The 27,911-nt window shown below is 44.9% G+C and overlaps 1 protein-coding gene across 1 annotated transcript in view; it reads left to right on the top strand.

The window, feature by feature from the left end:
- The window catches only part of LOC124594558 (uncharacterized transporter slc-17.2-like), a 210,195-nt gene that overhangs the window by 79,025 nt on the left and 103,259 nt on the right, over positions 1-27,911 (top strand). The window contains exon 4 of the mRNA XM_047132930.1: positions 25,403-25,558. Coding sequence (XP_046988886.1) covers positions 25,403-25,558 — 156 coding nt within the window. The remainder of the gene's footprint in view (positions 1-25,402; positions 25,559-27,911) is intronic.

The following is a 27,911-nucleotide window of genomic DNA, read 5'->3' as shown; positions in this document are numbered from 1 at the left end:
TAACGCTTAACAGTTAACACTAGGTGCTTTTTTCACAATCGAGGCGGGTTTTTAGTTTTTTAATACAGTTGATATCCGTTTGACCTATGACACCGCCATCTGGTTTTCCCCTTCAAGCTAGACGAGTTTCGTTCTTTGTAGTTCTTTCGTTTGACGCTTATTTCGTGAGATATTTGGCCCGGTCACAATCAATGGACCACCCTGTATATACAGGGTGGTCGGAAATTCCCGTTACAAACTTATAGGACATGTAGAGGGTAGTGAGTACATAACATTTTGAATAGGAAGCCATGTCCGGAAACGTATCGTTTCCGTTCTACGACAGTTTCAATGCAGATGATTATCTCATCCACACCCACGTGAGGATTGTACTCAGGCGTGACCCAGTACAGTTGTTGCAATCCATTTGAAAAGAATACTATCTCGTTCCGTTTTTACTTACGCATATGCATTACAGCTTACACCCTATGGTTTACATTATTCGACAACGAGAACCCAGCATCTACGGCACCAGCCGCAACGTACCGATGCGGCTCGATGTGGTGACCACCATCGTTGTTACACACATTGTACCTCCGAAGCATGTTCTGGTACACTCTCTCCACCCCACCTGGTGTCTCTTCAATGTCTTGTGCAGCGGCCAGAACTCGTGCCAGCAGATCTTCCTCTGTCTCTACAGGTGTCTCATAAATTAGGCTCTTCATACGACCCCACAAGAAGTAGACCACAGGGGTTAAATCCGGCGATCGTGGCGGCCACGCGGTTGGACCACCACGGCCTATCCTTCTTTCACCATACCGTCTGTTGAGATGTCTTCGGACAGCCAGTGAAAAGTAAGGTAGTGCTCCATCGTGCTGAAACCACATTTCCTGACGGACATTCAATGGCACAGCTTCCAAAAACGGGTCCATTACGTGTCGTAGGAAGACTGAGTATGCGGGACGCGTGAGCTTGGATGGAATGAGGTATGGTCCAATCACATGACCGTCCAGAATACCTGCCCACACGTTAATTCCAAACGGGTTTTCGTCTGCCCAGACATGGCTATTTCGAGCATTCAGAACACAGTCCCTTGTGAACCTACATTCATCTGTGAAGAGAACTCGACGTGGAAACAGGGGCGCGTCGATGCAACGGTGCAGGAACCATGTGCAGAAGGCGACGCGTTGTGGGGAGTCTGCTGGACCCATAGCGTGTACCCTTTCTAAGTGGTACGGATGTAATTGTTGCTCACGCTGGACGTCCAAGACGGTAGTGTGACTAACAGCCATTGCACGCACAATTGTTCGCGAACTCGTTGACGGGCTACCTTCAGTGCAACGCAGTACACCTTCTTCACATTCGTGAGAGGGGCGTCGCCGTGGAGCACCACAGTCCTGCCTCCTCACGGTGAAGGTACCCGTTTCTCATAGCCGTTGTGTAACTTGGGCAAATGGTTGGTGCCATGGAATGTGACGGTCTTGAAAACGTTCGTGATACACCGACTAGCAGCTCTTCCGTTACCTGCAGCTTCGCCATACACAAGGAGCATGTCTGTGTATTCCGCAAACGTGTACTGCACCGTGTTTCCTCTATCGGTGATGCACAGGTATTGACTCGGTCTAACAGCAAAGCGGACAATAAGTGACATCTGGGGAGCGTTTGACGTAGTACACGTCATCATGTCTACCATGTTGCATACAAGGACAGGGAACTCAGAGACGTATACGTATACAGAGAGGTCCAAAAAAATTTATCCACTATTTAAAAGTCCATAACTGGCAAACTAATTGACGGAGTTGTCTCATCTTTGGTAGTGTAATAGTTTGTAGTTCCGGCAATGGCCACACAAGCGTTGTATGGCGTTGTTTTGTTTTGTCAGATGACAGTCGCCAGATAGTCAGTGTTTTGTTCGTAGTTGCACCTAGTTAGTCGAGTAAACATGGCTGGCGCAAGGCTTACATTCGATGAAAGGAAGTCAGTTTTGAAGTGGTATTTTAAGTACGAAAACATTAATGAGGTTCAACGGCAATCGCGAAATGAGTATCAAACAGAGCCACCGACACGTTTAACGATTCGTAGCATTCGAGACAAACTGGAAGCCGAAGGCTGTGTTAAAGATGTACACAAACAACGATCTGGACGACCTGTAACAGTAACAAGTCCAGCTAACTCCCGTCGTGTGTTAAAACAATTCGCTCGCTCACCACAGAAGTCTGTGAGACAGTGTGCCCGTGAAGCTGGAGTGAGTCGCTCAAGTGTTTGGCGAATTTTGAAGACAGCAAAGTGGAAGTGCTACATCCCACGATTACTACACTGAATGAACGAGGACGATCCAGATAGTGGAATGGAGTACTGCGAGTGGTTTACTAACATGGTGCGCAACGATGAAGAGTTCGCAGATATGATTGTGTGGTCTGATGAGGCACAGTTCAAACTCGATGGTACAGTAAATCGCCACAATTGAATCTACTGGGCCGCCGAAAATCCGAACGTCCATGTAGACAAAGCCGTGAATTTGCAGGGAGTAAATGTGTGGTGTGGGTTCTCTCACCGGGGCTTCATTGGGCCATTCTTCTTTGACGGCACACTTAACGGTAAGGTGTACCTTCTGAAGCTTCAGACATCAATTTTACCTGCCTTCCGAGACTTGTATGGGGACGAAAGAGTTTACTTTCAACAAGATGGTGCCCCAGCCCACTACCAAAATCGTGTTAGGGCGTATCTCGACGAAAATCTACCAGGAAGATGGATAGGCCGTAGAGGTGCTGTGGAGTATCCACCACGTTCCCCAGACCTAACTCCTCTGGACTTTTACCTGTGGGGAACACTAAAGGACGTCGTTTATCGACAAAAGCCACGCACATTGGACGAACTTCGAGAATCCATCGTACATTCATGTGCAAATATCCAACTGAACACGTTGCAGTCAGTAGTTCGTGTTACAGTTCGGCGGCATCGTTTGTGTGTGGATGTTAATGGTGACCATTTCGAACACCTACAGTGATATCTTTAACTTGGATTTTAAGCTACACTTTCACCAAAAATGAGACAACACCGTCAATTAGTTTGCAAGTTATGGACTTTTAAACAGTGGATATATTTTTTTGGATCCCTCTGTATATATTCCATCACTATTTACAACAGTCTGCCAACACTGGGGTAATTTTTTGATTCTGCGACTATGGAAATCACGTGGTTCTTAGGCGAAAATCTCATCGATTCATGTTCGGAGCGCACTTTTATCCGGAAAGAAAGTTCCTCGAAGGTTGTTCGATAGAGAGCGGAAAAGGTGAAAATCTTAGAGCGCAAGATCGGGCGAATACGGTGGGTGCGGAATGACGTCCCAACCCAACTCATGTATAGTGGTTTTTGTCAGTCTAGCACAATGCGGACGGGCGTTATCGTGGAGCAACATCACTTTACGCAGTCTTCCTGGTCGTAGTTCTTCGAATGTCCCTCAAGAAGTTTCAGCTGCTTACGAAAAAGGTCAGCAGTGATGGGAATACCTCGGGGAAGCAATTCGTAGTATATCATACCGTCGCTTTTTCACCACAGATGTATAACATTATCTTTTGTGGACGCGCGCAGGTCTTTGTACGAGACTTACTGCTTTGTTTGGGCTCAGACATCCCTTTCTTTTCCTTATGTTTTAGCGTAAGGACACCTTTCCACGTCGCCGGTAACGATGCAGGACAGGAATGGTCGGTGCTGTTCACGAGCCAATTCACGGCGGGGAGATGCGCTTATTGCCCACCTGTTGATTTTTTGATTTGGCTTAGAGCATTCGGTACCCGTACAACCGATTTTTGAACTTTTCCCAATGAATGGGAATGTCACAGGTTGGTAGAACGGTCACAGGTCATCACATTTGCCAGTTCTCGAATGCTATGATGTGGATCATTGTGGATTAACGAGCTTAAACGATAGTTATCGAACCCTGAAGGTCTTTCTGAACATTGAGATTCACTGATGTCGTAACAATCCTCCTCAAAACGTGAAAACCGTTTCCTTGCTGTGCTCTGCCCAACGGCATTATCCTCATCCACGGCGCTAATGTTTCCGGCTGCCTTCGCTGCTGCTTAAGGCGCTCAGTCCGGAACCGCGCGACTGCTACGGTCGCAGGTTCGAATCCTGCCTCGGGCATGGATGTGTGTGATGTCCTTAGGTTAGTTAGGTTTAAGTAGTTCTAAGTTCTAGGGGACTGAGGGCCACAGATGTTAAGTCCCATAGTGCACAGAGCCATTTGAACCATTTTTTTGCCTTCGCTGCTGTCACCCCTCCATTGAACTCAAACAGAAGAATATGTAGGAAATGTTCCGATTTCTCCACTTGGCCTTCATTTTCTAGCGTCCACAGCATCACTCGCTATCTACAAATGACAAAATTACAATACTTTCAAAATGATGGAGCACAGCATCAATCGTCCTTTCCTTTCAGGCTTTATTAAAGCAAATCTTAATTTCGGCTAGTAACTAGCCATTATCAACGTAGTATTTCAGAGTTTTAATACATATCCTAGTCCGTTAGTACGCTGTTGTTGGGTTCCTGTAAAAGTTCATTCAAGACAAGTAGTCTTGAATGAACTTGACAGGACCCCGAACAAGAGGGTACTGACGTACTAGGACATGTATTAAAACTCTGAAATACTTCGTTGATAATGGCTAGTTACTAGCTGAAAGCTAAATTTGCTTTAATAAAACCTGAAAGCAAAGGACGACTGATGCTGTGCTCCATCATTTTGAAAGTGGTATCACAATCGTCTAATGCATTCCACATTCATAATAGAAGATAACTTGAAAACGACAATTTAAAAACTCAGATTGCAACAGTGAACTACAAATAAAAAATGACAATCGATAAGTAAACCGATAGCAACCAGAATACCAACACGCAAAACAAAAACGCTATGAACTTACGCAGCGAAGCAACTTACGGCAGTTAATAAAGGCAAGTCATCCGATCCAGACTGTATACCAGTTATGCTCTTGTCGGAGTTTGCTAACGAAATAGCTCCATGTTTAGCAACGATATATGAGCGCTCACTCAATGAAAGATCGGCACTTAAGGACTGGAAAGTTGCATATATCATACCAATACGCAAGACATGAAACTGAAGAAATCCGCTGAATTACAGACCCATACCACTGACATCGATTATTAGGAGTTTGAAGCATTAATAGGTTCGAAAATTATGAATTACCTCAAAAAAAGATCTATTAGACCGTAACATCTAACCAACAGGGATTCATAAAACATCGCTCTTGTGAATTGCAACTGGCCTTTAATTCACAAAAAATCACATGTGCTATCGACAGGGGATCTCAAATTAATTCCATATCTCTAGATTTCCAGAAGGCTTCTGACACCGTTTCTCACAACCATTTCCTAATCAAATTGCATGCCTATAGATCGTCTTACCACCTGCATCCATTCATGTCTATTGTGCATTCGGACGGACTTGGGCAATTCCAGCAGGACAATAGGACACACCACACGTACAGAATTGCTACAGAATGGCTCCAGGAAAACTCTTCTGAGTTTAAACACTTCCGCTGGCCACCAAACTCCCCGACATATCTGGGATGCCTTGCAATATGCTGTTCAGAAGAGATTTCCACCCCTTCGTACTGTTACGGATTTATGGGCAGCCCTGCAGGATTCATGGTGTCAGATCCCTCCAGGACTACTTCAGACATTAGTCGAGTCCACGCCACGACGTATTGCGTCACTTCTGCGTGTTTGCGGGGGCCCTACACAGTATTAGACAGATGTACCATTTTCCTTGGCTCTTCAGTGTATAAGAGCGGTCGATGACATACAGGGTGTCCGAAAAGTCTTTCCCTGATTACATAAATTGATAACTCAGGCTAGAAGTAAGATACAAATATGAAACTGGTGTCTAATTCTTTACAAACCAGCAACGTTTTTTTCCACACATCAGTAGACTTCCACATGAGCACCCTCGGTAGCACGTAGCACATCTAGGCGATATTCAATTTCCGTCCACACATTAGCCAAGATCACTGGAGGGATCGATTCGACGACTGTGATTATCCGTTGCCGCAGGGCTTCAAGATCTGGTACACGTGTTCGGTAGACCTCGTCCTTGACATAACCCAAAAAAAGAAGTCTAATGGGGTTATGTCAGGAGAGCGTGGAGGCCAAACCGTTGGCCCATCACGACCAATCCATCGCCCAGGAAACGTCATATCGAGATAGGCACGGACGTTCAAACCCTAATGAGGCGGTGCACCGTCTTGCTGAAACAAGACATCGGGGTGATACTGAAGCAGCTGAGGAACAGCATACAGTTGCACTGCAGATGTGATGGTAGCCTCAGCGAAGAAGAATGGCCCGATAATTCTATCGTGCAATAGCGCGCACCAAACATTCACCTTTGGACTGCCTCTGGTGCACTCCATGAGCTCGCCAAATGCGCACATTATGGGAATTCACTACTCCACTGACAAAAAAGGTCGCTTCGTCGGAGAAGGCAATTCGTCTGAGATAACCATCATCGTCCTCAATACGTGATAGCATTTCGACCGCAGTCATATCGACGTGTACTGTCATTGGGCAACAAGGCCTGAACGATTTGCACTTTGTATGCACGAAACAATACACGTTTGTGTAAAATGTCATGGAGAGAGCTTTTTGGCATCTGTAATTCACGTGAGGTCCTGCGCACCGATTTCTTCGGACTTCGCAGAAAAGACTGCCTTACAGCTTCCACCCTGTCTGCTGAGGTTCTTGGTCGACCAGATCTCGGAAGGTCAGCAACCGATCCTGTGTTCTTGAACTTCTCATACCAGGCTTTAATGCTCTTGACATCAGGTGGATTCCTTCCAAATGTTGTCTGGAAGTGTCTCTGCACTGTGGTTGGTGATCGTGTCTCATGGTACCACAGGGCACACTGTGCCTTCTCCTGACTGGTTAACATGGCTTCTTGGGCACTGGACCTCATCCACTAATTACGTACTGCGAACCTAAAACAGAAAAAAAATTTTATAGTTGTAAACAATTCGACACAAGTTTCATATTTGTATCTTAATGAATTAAAACGGGAATTAATGCAATTTTTGACAGACAGACAGAAAGACTTTTCGGACACCCTGTATGACGTGTGTCTCACAGGATTGAAAATCATATGTTTTGGTTCCTAGGACTCCACTAGAACGTGCCTTTGTAGTGCGGTACAGTAGGATCTGCATGCTGTACTTAATTGTCTTGTCGTGCCTCATACTGAGCAGAGTAGAAGACATCAACCATGAAGTAATAGTACTAATATAATGTACAGCTTTCATGGTGCCTTCAGTGAGAAAGACAAGTCCGAGACAGCTCAGATTTCACTGCTAACAAGGGGATGCCACGATGTTCGGATCACAGATTAGCTTCAAACTTTGTACACTTTTTGTAGTCCGTTAGGACAACGTAACGTGCAAGTGGTAAGGCGTACTACTTTAGGTGCTTTGAGAAAATCGAAAAAGAAGTTTTACGCGGCACTGATGTGCCGGTACGTTGCGACTGTGCGCGAGATGGCGGCGTTCATGAGGTTATGGTTCACAAGCGACGCAGTCGATGGATCGCTGGATATAGCCCCGATCACCTTTTTTTAAAATTTATGTTTTTTTCAACTCTAGTCATATTATTTCATGCATATTACATTTGAAAGATATTATGATCAAAGGACACGATTATTTGCACGAACTTTTTATTGCATTTCCAATGTTATTTGGTTATTTGCTGATTGTTAGTATAACAACAAATATTATATTTATAGCTTGCGACAATTAAACAACAAAACGCATAAAGTTCTCCTGAAAACGTATGCCTGTCGTGATTTCTGAAATCTCGTATATGTGCAACAAGATAAGGTACAGGAAACTGCTTTCCTTTCTGCACGCTTCGATCTGCAGACACAGGTTTCGAGGACAAGGGACAGGCTTGTGAAGCCCACCATCTATAAATAGAGGTGTAAATAATTTTATTCAATAATACAATCAGTTACAATACGCTAGAATATGAGGGTAATATACGATTAGTCGTCTGAAGAGCTTCGACATTACAAGTTGCAGAACGATATTTTTCTTACAGACCCGGTAAACGTGAATTAAAACGGGAATTAATGCAATTTTTGATGGTTTCAGAAACGTAGCTTTATTCATATTATTTGGGTGGAAACCATGTAACATTTTCGTATATATCGGTGCCGGAAATAGGCGATGTATGATTGATTCTGCTAAAATAGAATCCCCCCGATAAGCCATTTCTCGTTCGTTGTCAATCAAATATGAACAAGTCTGAAAGCGTTTGATGAAGTGTTTAACATGCCTGTAAAAATAAAAGTACGATAATATTTGTTCTAGTTGTAAAAATTAATAGGTAGCGAAATAAAACTGAAAATTCAACAAAAGTTCATGCAGACACACGTGTCTTTTCTTCATATTACTTTTCGAATGTAATATGCATTACATAATGTGCCTAGTGTATAAAAAATTATAAATTGAAAAAAGACATTAGTGGTGCTCGACCCAGCGATCCACGGATTAAGGAGCTTGAGCGCTAGCCAGATAACCGCCGCCAATTCGTGCTCAGGATCTCAAAGCACAAATACATCAGTGGTGCGTAAAATTTGTATTGCGATTTTCCCGAAATTGCCTAAGTAATACGACTTACTACAAGCATCTTATGTTGTCCTAATGGGCTATTAAAAGTGCACGAAGTCTGAAGAAAATCCGTGATCCGAACGTCGGGGATTCCCCTTGTAAGACTGCGAAATTGGGACGGAAGGGGCGGGGTGGGGGTGGGGGGGGCTTGTGTTTGTTTAATACCTGATCTCTTTAATAATATGATTCCCAAGCTCAATAAGTAGTGACACGATATATAGATGAAACATGTTATTCATACTTGAAATGTAGCTACCTTTTTGGTTATACCGGTTGCTTTGCGGCTTTTAGACGATTAAGGTATTTTTTTTTCAGTAGACGACATTTGACGGGATCCATGATTGTATACTACATAACACAACGTTTTTAAAATGTTGCAACCATTTTTTCTCAGTTACTACTTCAGTTATGCTTTATTATATCCTTATCTATGCTGTATAAAAATGAATATTTGTCTGTCTGTTCGGAACGTAACATCTCAAACACTAATAGCCCTACTTACGCGCGACTTTTTGCTAAGAGATCAGCATTGACTGGGAAGATTACAGCAATACAGTTTTACCAGGAATAATTTACCGGTTTTCCGTTAACACCGACTGCGAGAAAGACAATGCTACAATTTTCGACGTTACAAAAATCATCAATGGCTTTACGAACGTGCTATTTTGTTAGCAAAAAACCGACGTCACTGCAATGAAGTACTCCATCCATGGACAAACTCCGAGCCAGTCTGCCTCCAACAAATCGATTGACAGCCTCGTGTATGTGAACGGTATTTTAAACGATCCGACTGAGTTTTGAATTCGTTGCTTCTTCCTAGGGATGGGAAAAACCGATCGCATAGAACCGATACCGTTATTTTAGTTTTGAATAGCCGGAATTTTTTGGTATTTGTTTGGTCTCGGTTATAACGTGTTTTTTTTAAAATTTTACTAGTAATCGAGTAAAAATCCTTGATGTCAATTAGCCATAGCAGCAGTGCTACAATTTTTTTTTTTTATCTAGGAAATATCAAAAGAAGGAGGAAATTGTGATACACCTAATAAATTAAAAATTAAACATCAATACATTCATAGCATACAGTAAAAACAGAAAGTAGCTGGTCTACTGTACTGAATGCGTCTACATAATACGGTTCTACCTGGTTGCAGTCTTCGAAACCGGAAAAATTAACACGAAAAACAGAGTTCTTCAACCTCGGTTTTCACCCTTTACCATAGACTGTTCTTCAGTCTGGAACCGCTCGACCGCTACGGTCGCAGGTTCGAATCCTGCCTCGGGCATGGGTGTGAGTGATGTCCTTAGGTTAGTTAGGTTCAAGTAGTTCTATGTTCTGGGGTACTGACGACCTCAGATGTTAAGTTCCATAGTGCTTAGAGCCATAGACTATTCGTAACGCTCAAATACTAGTTTGATCCCCGATTACACCATGATTTTTGAACAGATTTCAAAAAAATAGAATCAGTAGGAGAGTACTGGCGACTTTTGTAGTAATTAACCATCTATTACTTTTTGAGAAAAGCAGCGAACGATAGACGAACTATGTTTCCTTTTATCTGCCTACTTGATTTAATATTTTGATTAGATGTATCTTGAAACTCCCCTCCATCCGATCAGGCCTCGGAAGAGCGAGTTAACATCCCAAAGATGTTCGGGCCAACATGCGGTTCCTCTTCACCGAAATGTCTTAGCTCAAAATCGTCTAGGGGTTCAACCGCACGTGTCGCATTACAAGCCATAAATTAGACACTTGTGACCCTTTGGTTAAATTGTCTGGCGGATGGCAAGTTTGCGAAATACAAAGTTAATATAACATACAGTAATAGTAATAATGATATCGGGAACTAAATTTACGACCCATACATGATGTAGTCCACAAAGTTGCGATTTGGTTAGAATGATGTTTATTCCGAAAGCAAACTAGTAGCGAAAGTGGTCGTATTTAGAGTTACTATTACACTCGAGCGCACATCCATTTGACACATTTCGATCATTCACAATCTCATCGCGAAATGCAAGTCTAATATTCCACCTCGTTATCTTCACGAAAAGTTAGAGCTGACACCAGCCGCGCGGCTGGTCACCGCTCAAAGTCCCGTGATACCATACAACCCGCAAGTTTCTAAGTCGTTTCACTCCCTAGCTGCCTAAAGACCGACTGTCCGTTTTCGCGTCTCAATCCAAACTGTACCCTTTGGTGTCTCCAGCCGATCTGTCCCTCTGCCCGTCAACGGCGGCGTCCCCCGCGTGCCGAACATTGTCGCTCAACTGACTAGGGCAGTTCCCTTTCCTGAAGCCGTCCATCTGACTGGCTGCACCTTATTTTACGTTATTTTACATTTTAACATATTTAAATAATCAAACCTTGACCACTTTCACGTTCTAAATAAAGTGACAATTATATTCATTGTTAATTTCTTGTACATAAAGCCAATACAATTTCCTTCTTAACTTTGAATGTTACGGCCAGTAGCTTTGCACCAGTGTGCTTCCTGATAAATAAATAAAGATCAAAAGTAACTATTATGCACTAAATTTTACAACAAATATTCTATTACCTAATGATTCAATAAGGTGTCATGCTGTCTTCGTTCACTGTGTTTTGTGTGGAGGAAATGACGATCTGATGCTTAACTGTAAATCCTGATAATTTAAATTTACTATATCTTTTAGACGAATAAAGTTACAGAGTTGATATTTACAATGTTTGTTATCTTAATGATGCTCTTCTATATGAAATATCGATCGTTAAGATCGACCAAAACGTTCAGACTTTAGCATTCAGGTCTTCATTACAAAAGTTGTTAATTTCACCTTAACAGTAAATCCTAAACTATTATAGATATGATCAATATTCAGGTTGTATTGGGATCGCCATGAAAATTTATGGAGGATGGTAGATTAAAATTACTGTGGCCCTTTCCCTGCCTTACTACAGAATTAAATAGTTTTCATAAATGTTTCCCTTTATGGCCGATCTTAGGTCCGCCATATTTAACACTGCTACGTCTCCTTTGCCACAAAAGCCTTCTACTGGGTTTCCCTATGACGTAGGATCTGCCAGCCGCTGTGGCCGAGCCTTTCTACGCGCTTTACACCGGAACCACGCTGCTGCTACGGTCGCAGGTTCGAATCCTGCCTCGGCCATGGATATATGTGATGTCCTTAGGTTAGTTAGGTTAACATACACTCCTGGAAATGGAAAAAAGAACACATTGACACCGGTGTGTCAGACCCACCATACTTGCTCCGGACACTGCGAGAGGGCTGTACAAGCAATGATCACACGCACGGCACAGCGGACACACCAGGAACCGCGGTGTTGGCCGTCGAATGGCGCTAGCTGCGCAGCATTTGTGCACCGCCGCCGTCAGTGTCAGCCAGTTTGCCGTGGCATACGGAGCTCCATCGCAGTCTTTAACACTGGTAGCATGCCGCGACAGCGTGGACGTGAACCGTATGTGCAGTTGACGGACTTTGAGCGAGGGCGTATAGTGGGCATGCGGGAGGCCGGGTGGACGTACCGCCGAATTGCTCAACACGTGGGGCGTGAGGTCTCCACAGTATATCGATGTTGTCGCCAGTGGTCGGCGGAAGGTGCACATGCCCGTCGACCTGGGACCGGACCGCAGCGACGCACGGATGCACGCCAAGACCGTAGGATCCTACGCAGTGCCGTAGGAGACCGCACCGCCGCTTTCCAGCAAATTAGGGACACTGTTGCTCCTGGGGTATCGGCGAGGACCATTCGCAACCGTCTCCATGAAGCTGGGCTACGGTCCCGCACACCGTTAGGCCGTCTTCCGCTCACGCCCCAACATCGTGCAGCCCGCCTCCAGTGGTGTCGCGACAGGCGTGAATGGAGGGACGAATGGAGACGTGTCGTCTTCAGCGATGAGAGTCGCTTCTGCCTTGGTGCCAATGATGGTCGTATGCGTGTTTGGCGCCGTGCAGGTGAGCGCCACAATCAGGACTGCATACGACCGAGGCACACAGGGCCAACACCCGGCATCATGGTGTGGGGAGCGATCTCCTACACTGGCCGTACACCACTGGTGATCGTCGAGGGGACACTGAATAGTGCACGGTACATCCAAACCGTCATCGAACCCATCGTTCTACCATTCCTAGACCGGCAAGGGAACAGGACAATGCACGTCCGCATGTATCCCGTGCCACCCAACGTGCTCTAGAAGGTGTACGTCAACTACCCTGGCCAGCAAGATCTCCGGATCTGTCCCCCATTGAGCATGTTTGGGACTGGATGAAGCGTCGTCTCACGCGGTCTGCACGTCCAGCACGAACGCTGGTCCAACTGAGGCGCCAGGTGGAAATGGCATGGCAAGCCGTTCCACAGGACTACATCCAGCATCTCTACGATCGTCTCCATGGGAGAATAGCAGCCTGCATTGCTGCGAAAGGTGGATATACACTGTACTAGTGCCGACATTGCGCATGCTCTGTTGCCTGTGTCTATGTGCCTGTGGTTCTGTCAGTGTGATCATGTGATGTATCTGACCCCAGGAATGTGTCAATAAAGTTTCCCCTTCCTGGGACAATGAATTCACGGTGTTCTTATTTCAATTTCCAGGAGTGTAGTTCTAAGTCTAGGGGAGTGATGACTTCAGATTTTAAGTCCCATAGTGTTTAGAGCCATTTGAACCATTTGAACGTAGGTTCTCGTCTGTCTCACTTGTACACTACAGCGCTTGGGCATCAATAGACAATAGACGCCTGTGAGTTTCCCCATCTCGTGCTAAATCTGCGCCCTTTGTGGCGTGCAGTCCTGGACGACAGGGTTCGTTTCACAATTCCTGTAGGCTTACTCTTTCGGCCATATATTTAAATGAGAGCGCAATGCTCGTTAACTCACAGAAGGCCCAATGGTACCGACCGACCACCGTGTCATCCTGAGCCGACAGGCATCACTGGATGTGGATGCGGAGGGGCATGTACTTATCACAACGCTCTCTCCACCGTTGTCAGTTTTCGCGACCGGAGCCGCCACTTCTCCGTCAAACAGCTCCTCAACTAGCCACACGAGGACTCAACGCACCCCGCTTGCCACCAGCGCTTTGCAGAGTCGGACGGTCACCTATCCAAGTGCTAGCCAAGTCCGATAGCGCTTAACTTCATGATCTGACGGGAACCCGCGATAACACTGCGGCAAGGCCGCTGGCTCGTCTTGAAGATGAAGGAATCAAAATTTTTCAATCGTTGTTCGATTTTACGTTTATTACAGGAAATAACAGGAATAAAAAATCGAAAATCGGTTGTGTTCAGAAACTGGTTATTCTGAGCGGTTTTAACAGTCAGGTTCAACTCGCGTGGGTTGTTTCAGCGATAACCGCCATCCCTAGCTCTTCCTGGTGTCCCACTGCATGCATTGTCACTCAAACTTATCACTCAGAATCGGAGCACCAATAATTCTTTTGCGCAACAGTAATCGAATTTGACTGCGCAACGGGACCAGGCTTGCCATCGGAAAACTTACGCCAAACATCACTGAGGCGGCAATTCCGGACGGCAAGTCAAACAGAGATGTGTTCATTCCACCTGTTCCTATGATTCACATCGACCTGTCATTTCATTTCAAATGCCTAAAGCTCCCCGTTCGTGTAGCATTAGCAACGACCATCAACAAAGCACAAGGTCAACCGCTTCAAGTGTGCGGATTAAATCTGAAAAATCCTTAGTTTTCACGAGGTCAGTTATATGTTGTATGCTCACGAGTAGAACGTTTATTTGTTTTTTCACAAGACGAAAAGGCAAAAAATATTTATATCCCAAAGCGCTAGAATAAAGTTATCCACATATAACGCAATGAAGAAGAAATCGTCAATCTTTTGTGATTCTTCACTTTCTCCCGGCGTATTTCTTGCTCGAACAGTCCACGGGTGTACTGCCGGTCCATAGCGTCCAACGGGCACAATATTTTGGCGATCAGACATGTCGTCATCGTCAGCGCACCTGACGATGGCGACATGTTTGATCGCCGAAATATTGTGCCCGTTGGTCACTATGGACTGGCAGGACACCCGTGGACTGTTCGAGCATCAATGTTTTATTTATTTTCTGCATATTTAAGTGTCTGCTTCGTTTATATGTATATACCGTACTTCCAATAAATCACAATATAATTGTTGTTTCTTTATATACCACGTATATGGCTGCTTCCTTTATGTGAATATACTTCCAATAAATCACAAAATAATTGAAATAAGCATTGCACGATATGTGAGGCACTAGCCAGCAGATAATTTGCCACTGAATGTTTTATTGGTGTCTACATGTTTCACCTGTTCATGCTAAATACCATCAGTCCTCTATAAAATCAAGGAAATAATTTAATTATACATATCTTGAGAGGAAATTTGTAGTGTGTTTTGGTAATTTATTTAAATTATACAGCTATTTACAAATATATGGTAGTGTGTTTTTTTACATTCATCTTTAAGTACTTATATAGTAGATGAACATAATACATATAGAAGAAAACATAGATACATAAAAAGAACATAAAACTGCCAAGAATCACTACAAATTCTCCCCTAAAATATGTGTAATTATATTATTTCCTTGATTTTACAGACCACTGACGATGTACTTCTGTATACAGTAGATGCACATAATACATACAGAAAAAAACATTGATACATAAAAAGGACATAAAATTGCCAAGAATCACTACAAATACTCCCCTAAAATATGTGTAATTAATTTATTTCCTTGATTTTATAGACCACTGCTGATGTTTAGCATGAATAGGTGGAATATGTTTGGTAAATACAAATAAAAGATTCAATTGTAAACGACGAAATCTTTCTATCTATACGCACCATAATTTTGGTAGATGTTATAAAAAGGTATTTTTCTTAGACAACTTTTATTTTTTATCTTGAGCCGCATCCATGTATACTTGGGTGAAATAAAGAATGCAACTTAACACCCAGAGGACGACGAAAGATAATTAGAGACGTTGCAGCACTTCGAAATGCGCAAGAATGGTGAAGGAAATCGGCAGTATCCTTTAGAAAGGAACTATTGCGATACTTGGCGAAAGAAAATTAGAAAAAACGATGGGACACCGAGTTCTGGAGGAAGGGGCGGGGATTTGATGGATCTCTTAAGGTGATTCATGACGCTCAGCGCTTGCAGGATGTGACGCGTTGTGTGGCGAATGTCTTTCGGATCTCTCGCGCCTCATTTGTTATCGTTGGCCATTACAGGGTAGAAAATTCCACTCGCATATCTAACTCAAACCTTGTCTGACAACATCTTTCGCCTTACTATTCCTCATAACACAGATAACTATAATGAAGCGCCAAATAAATTATTATAGACAAGCGAATTCAAATACAGAGATATGTAAACAGGTAGAATACGGCGCTGCGGTCAGCAACGCCTATACAAGTCAAGTGTCTGGTGCAGTTATTACATACGTTATGCCTGCTACAATGGCAGGTTATCAAGATTTGAGTGAGTTTGAACGTGGTGTTATATTCGGCGACGGGCGATGGGTCCCAGCACCTCAGAGACAGCGGTGAAGTGTGATCAGGAAGCCGGCCGGAGTGGCCGTGCGGTTCTAGGCGCTACAGTCTGGAGCCGAGCGACCGCTACGGTCGCAGGTTCGAATCCTGCCTCGGGCATGGATGTGTGTGATGTCCTTAGGTTAGCTGAGTTTAATTAGTTCTAAGTTCTAGGCGACTGATGACCTCAGAAGTTAAGTCGCATAGTGCTCAGAGCCATTTGAACCATTTTTGTGATCAGGAATCCGGTAAAACTTCCAAACTCCGACATTGCAGCGGCCGGAAAAAGATCCTACAAGAACGGGACCAACGACGACCGAAGAGAATCGTTCAGCGTGTCAGAAGTTCAACCCTTCCGCAAGCTGCTGTAGATTCCAAAAATGGTTCAAATTGCTCTGAGCACAATGGGACTTAACATCTGAGGTCATCAGTCCCCTAGAACTTAGAACTACGTAAACCTAACTAACCTAAGGACATCACACACATCCATGCCCGATGCAGAATTCGAACCTTCACCCGTAGCTGTCGCGCGGTTCTGGACTGAAGCGCCTAGAACCACTCGGCCAGCACGGCCGGCTATGTAGATTTCAATGCTGGGTCATCAACAAGTGTCATCGTGCAAACCATTCATCGAAACATCATTGATATGGGCGTTCGGAGCCGGAGACCCACTGGTGTACCCTTGATGACTGCACGACCCAAAGCTTTACGCCTCGCATGAGCCGGCCGCTGTGGCCGAGCGGTTCTAGCCGGCCTGTGTGGCCGAGCGGTTCTAGGCGCTTCAGTCTGGAACCGCGCGAACGCTACGGTCGCAGGTTCGAATCCTGCCTCGGGCATTGATGTGTGCTGTTCTTAAGTTATTTCGTTTTAAGTAGTTCTAAGTTCTAGGGGACTGATGACCTCAGATGTTAAGTCCCATAGTACTCAGAGCCATTTGAACCATTTTGAGCCTCAAATGAGCCCGTCAACACCGACTTTGGTCTGTTGATGACTGGAACCATGCTGTCTGGTCGTACGAATCTCGTTTCAAATTGTATCGAGAGGATGGACGTGTACGGGTATGGAGACAACCTCATGAATCCATGGACGCTGCATGTCAGCAGGGGACTGTTCAAGCTCGTGGAGGTTCTGTAATGGAGTGGGGTGTGTGCAGTTTTAGTGCTATCGGACCCCTGATACGTCTAGATACGGCTCTGACAGGTGACACGTACGTAAGCACCCTGTCTGATCATCTGCATCCATTCATGTCCATTGTGTATTCCGACGGACGTGGGCAATTCCAGCAGGACAATGCTACACTCTACACGTCCAGAATTGCTGCAGAGTGGCTCCAGGACTACTCTTCTGAATTTAAAGACTTCCGCTGGCCACCAGACTATCCAGAGATGAATATTATTGAGCATATCTGGGACGCCTTGCAACGTGCTGTTCAGAGGAGATCTCCACCCTCTCATACTCTTATGGATTTATGGACAGCCCTGCAGGATTCATAGTGTCAAGTCTCTCCAGCACTACTTCAGACGTTAGTAAAGTCCATGCCAAGTCGTGTTGCGGCTCTTCTGCGTGCTCGCGGAGCATCTATACGATGTTAGGAAGGTGTACCAGTTTCTTTGGCTTTTCAGTGTATTTATCATACTAATATCGACGCATTGATTGTACTACAAGCAAGGCAATCTACCTCAAATGGCAATTAAAGTGCGGTATGTGACCTTAACCTAAATAATGATAGCTGTTGGAGGTTACTTTGTGAGCAAGAGTTGATCACAGTTAGAGAAAAGGGCCAAAGAGACACGCATCATTGCACATTCTAAATCCGAAGCTGAATTATACTCTCACAGCTCATCTGGGTGAAATATACTGACTCAGGTACTTCAGAATTTATAACCTTTTAATTAATGTGGTGCAAACTGAAAATAGAAGATGTATAGTAATACTGGAAAAACTGTTTCCAAAGACAGGCCATAACTTATTACGAAGCAATAGTACGCCGGAAATCTCTGTATATCCTACCCTCAGTAAACGAGCGTTGGAGGTTACAAAAAAAAGGAAAAAGAAGAAAGCCCCACGATCAGGTCCTGAAGAATTCGCGATAGTCGACCGACCACAGTGTCACCAGTCATTCATCATCGAATGTGGCATGGAGTGGCATGGTATCAGCACCCCCGCAATCCCGGCCGTTGTCGACGTGTTGACCTTGGAGCTGCTGAGAGCGGGATTAGCCGTGCGGTCAAAGGCGCTGCGGTCATAGACTGTGTGGCTGGCCCCGGCGGAGGTTCGAGTCCTCCCTCGGGCATGGGTGTGTGTGTTTGTCCTTAGGATGATTTAGGTTAAGTAGTGTGTCAGCTTAGGGACTGATGACCTTAGCAGTTAAGTCCCATAAGATATCACACACATCTGGAGCTGCTAACACTCAGTCAGGTGTTCCTCTACTGGAATCACAGGACTGAATTCACCCTGGTTCGGTCATCCCACCAAGGAAAATCCCTGGCAGAACCGGCAATTGAACCCGGTTCCCCCGCATAAGGGTCTGTGGTGATGACACTTGCCTGCGGACGCGGACGAACTCTAGAGGTAGATGTTGGTTTCCCGCATTGCTGTCCTAGACGAAGATCTAGTGTAGGTGGTTTACCGTTGCCTCCCTCTGATGTGTTAACGTAGTTTCAAGTGTGTACGTTTGTAGTGTGGATAATAATGGCGTGTACCCGTAAAATGTACTTGTTGTTTTATTACGATTAATAGTAGTAGAAATCGTTGTAGATCTCTGTGGGTTTTCATTGACAAAACTTAAGAAGAGTTAAAAGATGCTTGTTCCTGCTGAATACGACTGCCTCAGTGTCTTCCACATCAGGCATCTCAAACTTTTTGTTATAATTTTAAATCGTTCATCAACCCTAAGTGCAATGGCCCTAACGAGTTCTACCCACAGAAAATGAAGTATTTGTTAATTGCTAGTTGGCAATAATCACTATGTGGACGATGTGGACTATTTTACACGATATTTTAAATCTACGTGACGATGCTATGTTGATTATATTTATATGTTTTGACGATGCCATTATGGCCGTATCACTTTAGGACATGGTGTAAAAAAGGTATGTTATACCATATTTTATCTGTACATTTCCCTGATGTATGACAGTATATTGTGATACATATTGCTGTTTTATGTTGAAAGACACACTGCTCACTAGATGTATATATTTATAGATTTTTGATCTGAAGATGGTCATTACAGACTGAAACCGGTCATCGTCTTAAGAATTCATTTGTGATCAGAGACTGGAATAAAAAAAAAGTATTGAAGTCCTGATTTATACTGGAGAGATTGTAATCCAAGGTAACGCGATCTCGGTACAGCCTTAGGATGATGACTACGGGATCTATGCATGCACTTGGTACCGTTCTGATTTTTACTACCGACTACGGTTATGTGGAACTGGTAAACTGGTGATTTTAAACCAGCACTCCAAAATACAACATTATTAACCTTTTCTTGTCCAGCTGACATGGAATTTTACAATATGCGAATGTAAACTTAGTTCATCTAATTGTCCTGTACACATTCGCAGCAGAGTGACACTAAATGGGAGTGAGATAAGTGTGGAGTGTACTCTATGCACTGGGGAGACGGAAACTACATTGGAGTGGATGTCAATCGTGCAAATACGTGACTTACTCCGTTAAAGGAAATTGCGAGAAACGAAAGATAAGACTGACACTTTTGCAATGAAAGCTATAGAGCATTTACGAAGCAAACTGAAAGAGCCAAGTTAAAGTTCCGCTAATTAAAACTTCGGTAGTTAATAAGAGGATGGGGTATTTCGAGAGAGAGTTATTTTAAAAGAACAAACCAGACACTCAAACGAGCTGAAACAACGATTCCAGATTGTCTCATAAATTAACTGTTATCCAAATGAGGAAAGATGAAAATACTGATGAACCTATTAATTACTTCGGAGCCCACAACTCATCGCCAACCACGCTTACAGTTGCTTGTTCCTCACCATTTCAGGGCACTGACTGTAACAGCTTCGGATGGCAGCCACCTCTGTTGTCTTCCATCACTCATCTGCTGTATCTGACATGAATCTATTTTGTGCATCACCCGAAGTTTATCTGAGTACCTTAGCAATGTATTAACTCCCAGTTACTCCCAACTTTTAAGTGACCATATAAGGAATGAAATTAGTCTTCATAATCTCTGTAAGTTCCCAACTCAGTCTGATTGAACATTATAATTACTGAAATATCTTACTGAACTTTCGTTCTCCCCCTAACACGACTGTCGTCTTCGTGTCTCCAAAGTTATCTCAACTCCACTCTTCGCGTCCCAAAACCTAACTCTACTTTTCGCGTCTCCAAAGCTATCTGCACTACAGCGACCAAGAGGGCACCTTTCCGGCGTTTTTTCACTGTCCACATTGACCAACCCACTGTCACGTTTTTCTGCGCGATAGTACAGGCCAGTCAGATCCCTAAAAGAAGGCTTAGGAATAGGCCTTACTTGGCGCCCTTTGCCACATGAGGAGGCTGGCATCCCACTATTGCGAGACCGCTTCATAAAGAGTGCCAGGTTGTCCTACGCCAAGGCAGAACACTCAGACAGCCGCATAATCAGGGAGCTGGGCGACCATGCCCACCATAGACCGACCATTCGTTGGCCTGACCTGCGGAAGAAACGTCTCTTGACGTTCACTGAGGTCTATCCGATGAGAGATACCCAAACTTCCACTATTAGGTGTCAGCAGGAACAGCAGCTTGCTGCTTAACCTGCATGCGAACCTGGCTTAGAAAGCCAGAGATTTTGAGCGAGCGAGCGAGCCGAGAGAAACCTGCAAGAAGCACCGAGAAACTTCTCTTTAGGAATCCGATTGGCCAGTGAAACACCTCGACAGTAACTTTGGGGGGAACGTCCGTTTCGACACTGGCGCACGCCGACTGGGTGACGTAGGCCACGACAGAATGTGCCGTTGAGCGCTCCTACAGGATTTTACTGTGTCCACCCCTGCATAGTGTTACAAAAGATAAACGTTAACTCCCTGTGCTCCTTCCCCAAGACAGAGCAGAAATACGACCAAACATATTCATGCACTGCAGTCAACCGGCACAGAGCTGGGACTTGCTAAACAGAAAGGGGACTTAAAAATTAAGAAAAAAACGGAGGTTACGCGGACGCTTCCTCTGGACACGGTATTATTTCGGAGAATTGAAAACAGGCTAAAATATAATATGATACAAAGGTAAACTAATCGATCGTAGAGTTAATGAAAGAGATGCGAAAGCAACGTATGTCTCACACTTGAACAATGTTGTGTAGGGTTTGTGTTGTTATGGATGAAGGGAAGGAAGTGGTTGAAACCTGGTATCTGAAAACAAACCACTCCTCTCGAACAGAACCAATGGAGCCGCCTAGCTTAACGTCAACATCAGACAGATGGAGCGTCATCATTGTCACATCAGATCGTCCCATGAGACACAGTGGACAGGTTAGGGATATAAGCTAGGACACTGGTTAAAAGACTGGTGATTAGGAACTGTACTCAACTACCTCTCCTCCCCTCGCCGCCCAAAAACTTATGATGAAAATTGGTTCCATCACCATGATTCGAATTTGTTACTTCCGAATCTAGCGCCACCGCACAAACGCGTGTTAGCAATCTCGACTACAGAGGTGGACAATGCGAGTGAATAAATAAAACTATTTAATCGCAGTTATTCAGAACAGGATATCGATGACTAATCTTTTCAGCAAACTTATTTTACCAATCAGCCTTAGGCGACTGATGTTTTAGTTAAGCAATGAAAGAAGTTTCCACTCTACATCTCGAAGCTTTCCCGGTGTAATTAGTTCTCCATGGTCCGTGTCCCAGTTACTAATAATACGACAGCGCACTATAGACACTTGTGAACATGCAGAAATCGGCTCCCCGGATAACATCATCTGGGAATGTACCATCAGCCAAGATGTTACAGACCAGGCCAGGAACTCATTTGGATATGCAGCAGTTTATAACATAATAAGGAATGAAGAACCGTAGCATAAGCTGAACTCGGTGACAGCTGAAATATCATTCTATGAGCTGCAAGCCCGCATAACTGAGAGACTACCAAGAAGAGACCAGACATCATGATAACGAGTCGCGCCGCAGTAGAACATCCACGTACAACAACCTTCTGGAAACAGTGAGAAGCGTTGCATAAAAAACAGACGGAAAGAGAAAAACAGAATAAATGTATAAAATTAATACACACAAAGGAAATATACACTCCTGGAAATGGAAAAAAGAACACATTGACACCGGTGTGTCAGACCCACCATACTTGCTCCGGACACTGCGAGAGGACTGTACAAGCAATGATCACACGCACGGCACAGCGGACACACCAGGAACCGCGGTGTTGGCCGTCGAATGGCGCTAGCTGCGCAGCATTTGGCACCGCCGCCGTCAGTGTCAGCCAGTTTGCCGTGGCATACGGAGCTCCATCGCAGTCTTTAACACTAGTAGCATGCCGCGACAGCGTGGACGTGAACCGTATGTGCAGTTGACGGACTTTGAGCGAGGGCGTATAGTGGGCATGCGGGAGGCCGGGTGGACGTACCGCCGAATTGCTCAACACGTGGGGCGTGAGGTCTCCACAGTACATCGATGTTGTCGCCAGTGGTCGGCGGAAGGTGCACGTGCCCGTCGACCTGGGACCGGACCGCAGCGACGCACGGATGCACGCCAAGACCGTAGGATCCTACGCAGTGCCGTAGGGGACCGCACCGCCACTTCCCAGAAAATTAGGGACGCTGTTGCTCCTGGGGTATCGGCGAGGACCATTCGCAACCGTCTCCATGAAGCTGGGCTACGGTCCCGCACACCGTTAGGTCGTCTTCCGCTCACGCCCCAACATCGTGCAGCCCGCCTCCAGTGGTGTCGCGACAGGCGTGAATAGAGGGACGAATGGAGACGTGTCGTCTTCAGCGATGAGAGTCGCTTCTGCCTTGGTGCCAATGATGGTCGTATGCGTGTTTGGCGCCGTGCAGGTGAGCGCCACAATCAGGACTGCATACGACCGAGGCACACAGGGCCAACACCCGGCATCATGGTGTGGGGAGCGATCTCCTACACTGGCCGTACACCACTGGTGATCGTCGAGGGGACACTGAATAGTGCACGGTACATCCAAACCGTCATCGAACCCATCGTTCTACCATTCCTAGACCGGCAAGGGAACTTGCTGTTCCAACAGGACAATGCACGTCCGCATGTATCCCGTGCCACCCAACGTGCTCTAGAAGGTGTAAGTCAACTACCCTGGCCAGCAAGATCTCCGGATCTGTCCCCCATTGAGCATGTTTGGGACTGGATGAAGCGTCGTCTCACGCGGTCTGCACGTCCAGCACGAACGCTGGTCCAACTGAGGCGCCAGGTGGAAATGGCATGGCAAGCCGTTCCACAGGACTACATCCAGCATCTCTACGATCGTCTCCATGGGAGAATAGCAGCCTGCATTGCTGCGAAAGGTGGATATACACTGTACTAGTGCCGACATTGTGCATGCTCTGTTGCCTGTGTCTATGTGCCTGTGGTTCTGTCAGTGTGATCATGTGATGTATCTGACCCCAGGAATGTGTCAATAAAGTTTCCCCTTCCTGGGAAAATGAATTCACGGTGTTCTTATTTCAATTTCCGGGAGTGTAGATACACTGTCAGGCAAATAGAGCCATATAATAAGACTAATACATAAACAGATTACGAACACTAAATATAATCAGACCAAAAATTGGTGGCTTCAACGGCATTGTCGCTGGCCCACAAGAGGTCCTCCAGAGTGCAGGAAACTAAGCACCGAGGACAGGTGTACAGGTGCTTGTTGGTTTGTTCGGCTCCACATGCTCATAAACTTGATGGTTCGGCAAGACGGTTCCATTTGGCCATATTATCCTTTGTTCTACCCAGCCCACTTCTTACTCTATTGAGGGACTTCCACGTTTACAATCGCAGGTTTTCACCCGGTGGGGTGGGGTGATTGGGAGGGGGTGGGGGGAGGGGGGAGTGCCTCCGAAGATGAGATACATGATATGTGCGTTTCTGGTTGTCCACACGTTTTGTGGTGCCACTGCCGGTGATGTACTCTCTTGGAGGCAAATTTTTAGGAACATCTTCCTACATCTCAGCCTGCTTGGGGGAGGTTGTCCACGCAGTGGGTTCCACTTTGCTTCTGTCTGTGTTCACGGCAACTTCCCGTCTTATATCTGGTGAGCCTATCCACGCCAGGCTGTAGAGTTTGTAGGTACGCGTAGCTCTCAAGCATCTTGTTGTTATTCTGCATGTCTCATTGAGGGCAAACACCCACATGCCTGGCATGAACAGTACTGTACCGAACAGGGCAGGGACAGTCAGCGGCAGGAGATGAGATTCGGGGAGGACCAGGAAGGCTTTCTTGAGACCCTTACAGCTATCCCCCAATCCCCGCACCTTGGGTGGAAAAGCAGCATAGTGTTTGTGAATCCTGAGTTGCATCTCAGCGCGCCTGGGGCTAACCATCTAGACAAATGAGAAATACAGTCTGGTTCTGATACCGAGAAAAAAACTGTAGTGTGGTGTTGGGCAATATAGCGATGTTTCCACCTTGGGTGGAACAGCAGCGCAGCCCCTGCGAATCCTGAGTTGCACCTCAACGCGCTGCGGGCTAACCATCTAGACAAATGAGAAATCCAGCCTGGTTCTGATACCAAGAACAAAAGTGTAGTGTGGTGTTGCGCAGTATAGCAGTGTTGTATAGTAGTGCAATCCAGAATAGTGTAACAGACTGGTAGCATGTGCCTTCTAGATTCCGGATGAACAAATACCTTTAGTTTTTTTAATTATTATTTTTCTCTTATGCTGATATCCTATCTAGATATTTCTCCCCTCTTAAACTGCATATTGCTTGGTTATTACTAAGACATTGAAACTATGTTAAAGTATTTTGTGCTATAATCATGCCATTTCACGTGCAACATTCGGTCTGTTCTTTCTTGTAGATAACAGATAAAAGAAATAGCAAAAAAAAATCTCCATAAGATTTTGGGATTCAAGCTAGATGATGTTAACCTCTAGCCTCAGTATTGTGGATGACAAGCAGGCAGTCATCTTCAGATAAATTTTACGACTGGAGATGACGACTCCATGTCGCTGTGTTTAGTCCAGAAATTGTCGTGTTGTACCTCAGCGCCTTGTTTGCCCGTTCGAACAGCTCACCTGCCGGCCAGTGCGTTGCTGTTCGTGCTGGGCTACAGTGGCTGCGACCCCGCCGTGCCAGCAGCCCTGTACACGGCCGCCGTCGTCGTCACCGGAGCCACCCCCGCTGGCGCCACCGCCAGCTGCATGGACCTGGCACCCAACTTCGCAGGCGAGTCTCATTGTCCTCTCTTCTCTACCCTGTCTAATGTATAACCTGTTCATTTTATAATCGCGACCGCAGAAAGCGGAACTAAGCTTTGTTTACGCACGGACAGTGGATGTTATCTGTTTCGATTAGTTTTAGTGAGTGAAAGTGAAGATGGAAGTGAATCTGAATCTGTAGGTAGCTTAACGCTAACTGCTGGTGACAAAATTCAACTGTGAGAATCTTAAAAAATAATACCCTGTCTGCAACTTACTGTAATAACAAAATCTGACTATTAACTTCGATAAAAGAAAATTGGTTACTTTTGTGGTTAAAGTTGGTCCCTGTGAAATTTAATTAAAGAAAGAATCTGTTCGATACACAATTTGTCTTACCATGGCGCAGACTGCTCTCGTAGCTTCAGCACATCTCGATAACAGATCTGCTAAATCTAATTACAGAAATACGCAGAGGTGCAATGGGTACTCTGAAAAACATTGCTATCATTATTGGTTAATGATATTTTGATAATGGTTTTTAAATAATTGAAAATTAATGGGCTCTTGGGATGTGGACAGTGGCTTATATTTAAATGAACTCAATCCAACTTTCATTCTCTTAGACTTAATATCATTTAATGAAACTTCAAAAATACTTAAGCTTCCTCTGAAATCATGTAACTATAATCCAAGAATTACAAAAGCTGAGCTTACAAAAATTGAACGCCACATATAAAATCTCTCCTTAAATAAACTTCCAAACTCCAGTTCTTAAATCCATTTCTCTCTCAATGATCCATAAATCCTAACAAAAGAATTAAAAACAAAAGGACTCCTGACTTGGATGCCCGACGAACCAAGAATGCTGCATTATTAAACCGTTGCTGCAAATAAAAACAAACCTTATGATAACTTGTAATCAATTCTTCACAAATATTATCGCACGAAGTTAAAAACCAATTTTTTTCCCCTCTTCGGCATAAGTTTCTATAGACTCATAATATAATTCCAAAGCCGGCCGCCGTGACCGAGCGGTTCTTGGCTCTTCAGTCGGGAACCGCGCTGCTGCTACGCTCGCAGGTTCGAATCCTGCCTCGGGAACGGATATGTGTGATGTCCTTAGGTTAGTTACGTTTAAGTAGTTCAAAGTCTAGGGGACTGATGACCTCAGATGTTAAGTCCCATAGCGCTTAGAGCCTTTTGAACCATTTTATAATTCCAAAACTCGACTGTTCCCATCCAACACCAAAGCTCAACTGAGTGTCTCCTCTCCTCTCTCGCGATTACCAAATACATCTAGCGTGCATCTTCACAGAACAAAGATCATCACTGACTCATCACTGACTCATCCCTGTCGAGGCTGCGCGCCCATGTCAAAAGGTTCAAATGGCTCTGAGCACTATGGGACTTATTAACATCTGAGGTCATCAGTCCCCTAGAACTTAGAACTACTTAAGCCTAACTTACCTAAGGACATCACACTCACCCATGCCCGGGGCAGGATTCGAACCTGCGACCGTAGCAGCAGCGCGCGCGCATGTCTAAGCAATTCAAACGTTACGAGGGCGACTTCAGACACCCAAAAACAAGAAAAAAATTATACAAAAATTAACACGCACTCGTTTCAACGGGACCGAAAGAGTGCGACAATATTCGACAGCATACGACTGACGAACGTGGGTGGGCGTTGTGCAGCCACATCGTGTGTTACTGCTGCAGTGTATTCTTAGCTTCTGTTGAAGCGGACAGTCGTCGCGCAGATATACGCTATCAAAGAAAACGCTCAGATGGAAAAATTTAATAAATAACGTAGCTCGTTTCCGTCGAGAAGAAAAGTGGGAAAGTTCACTAATACCGTTAGAAAGAGCTATGGAGAGAAAAGCGGCCGCAATAGGAAAGAGTGTAAGGACAGTGCGTAATGTTATGAACGACGTTAAGAAATCCAGACGGAGTGGTCAGAAAATTGTGACCCCAAGGAAGAAGAGAATTGGGAAGAAAACCAAGTGTATCGACCATTTGATTAAGCGTTTGGTGAAAAGAAAGTTCTTAGAGTATCGCGACGTTAAAAGAGAAACATCCGCACCTCGGAAGTATTACAGCTGGGCGAAGGAGGGTACAAAAATTATTTTCACAGGGAAACGAATCACTTTCTGGAAAAGTTTGAAGGATATGTTATGTTTTTAAAAACTTAAGTATAGAAGAATATTTTTGTTTGAGAGGGAGGACATTGTAGAACGGCATGCACGCTCTCTTAACACAATGAGCGACAGCGAGAAAGGTGCGTAGAAATCCGTCGTTCATACTGATGGAACATGGGTGTATCCGCACTGTACCAGTGGTTGTCAAATATTTTTACTCAGTAGCCAGTTGTGACTTTC

The sequence above is a fragment of the Schistocerca americana genome, chromosome 2 (genome assembly GCF_021461395.2).
Source record: "Schistocerca americana isolate TAMUIC-IGC-003095 chromosome 2, iqSchAmer2.1, whole genome shotgun sequence".
Taxonomy (NCBI): Eukaryota; Metazoa; Arthropoda; class Insecta; order Orthoptera; family Acrididae; genus Schistocerca; species Schistocerca americana.
This window is presented reverse-complemented; position numbering and strand designations above follow the sequence as displayed.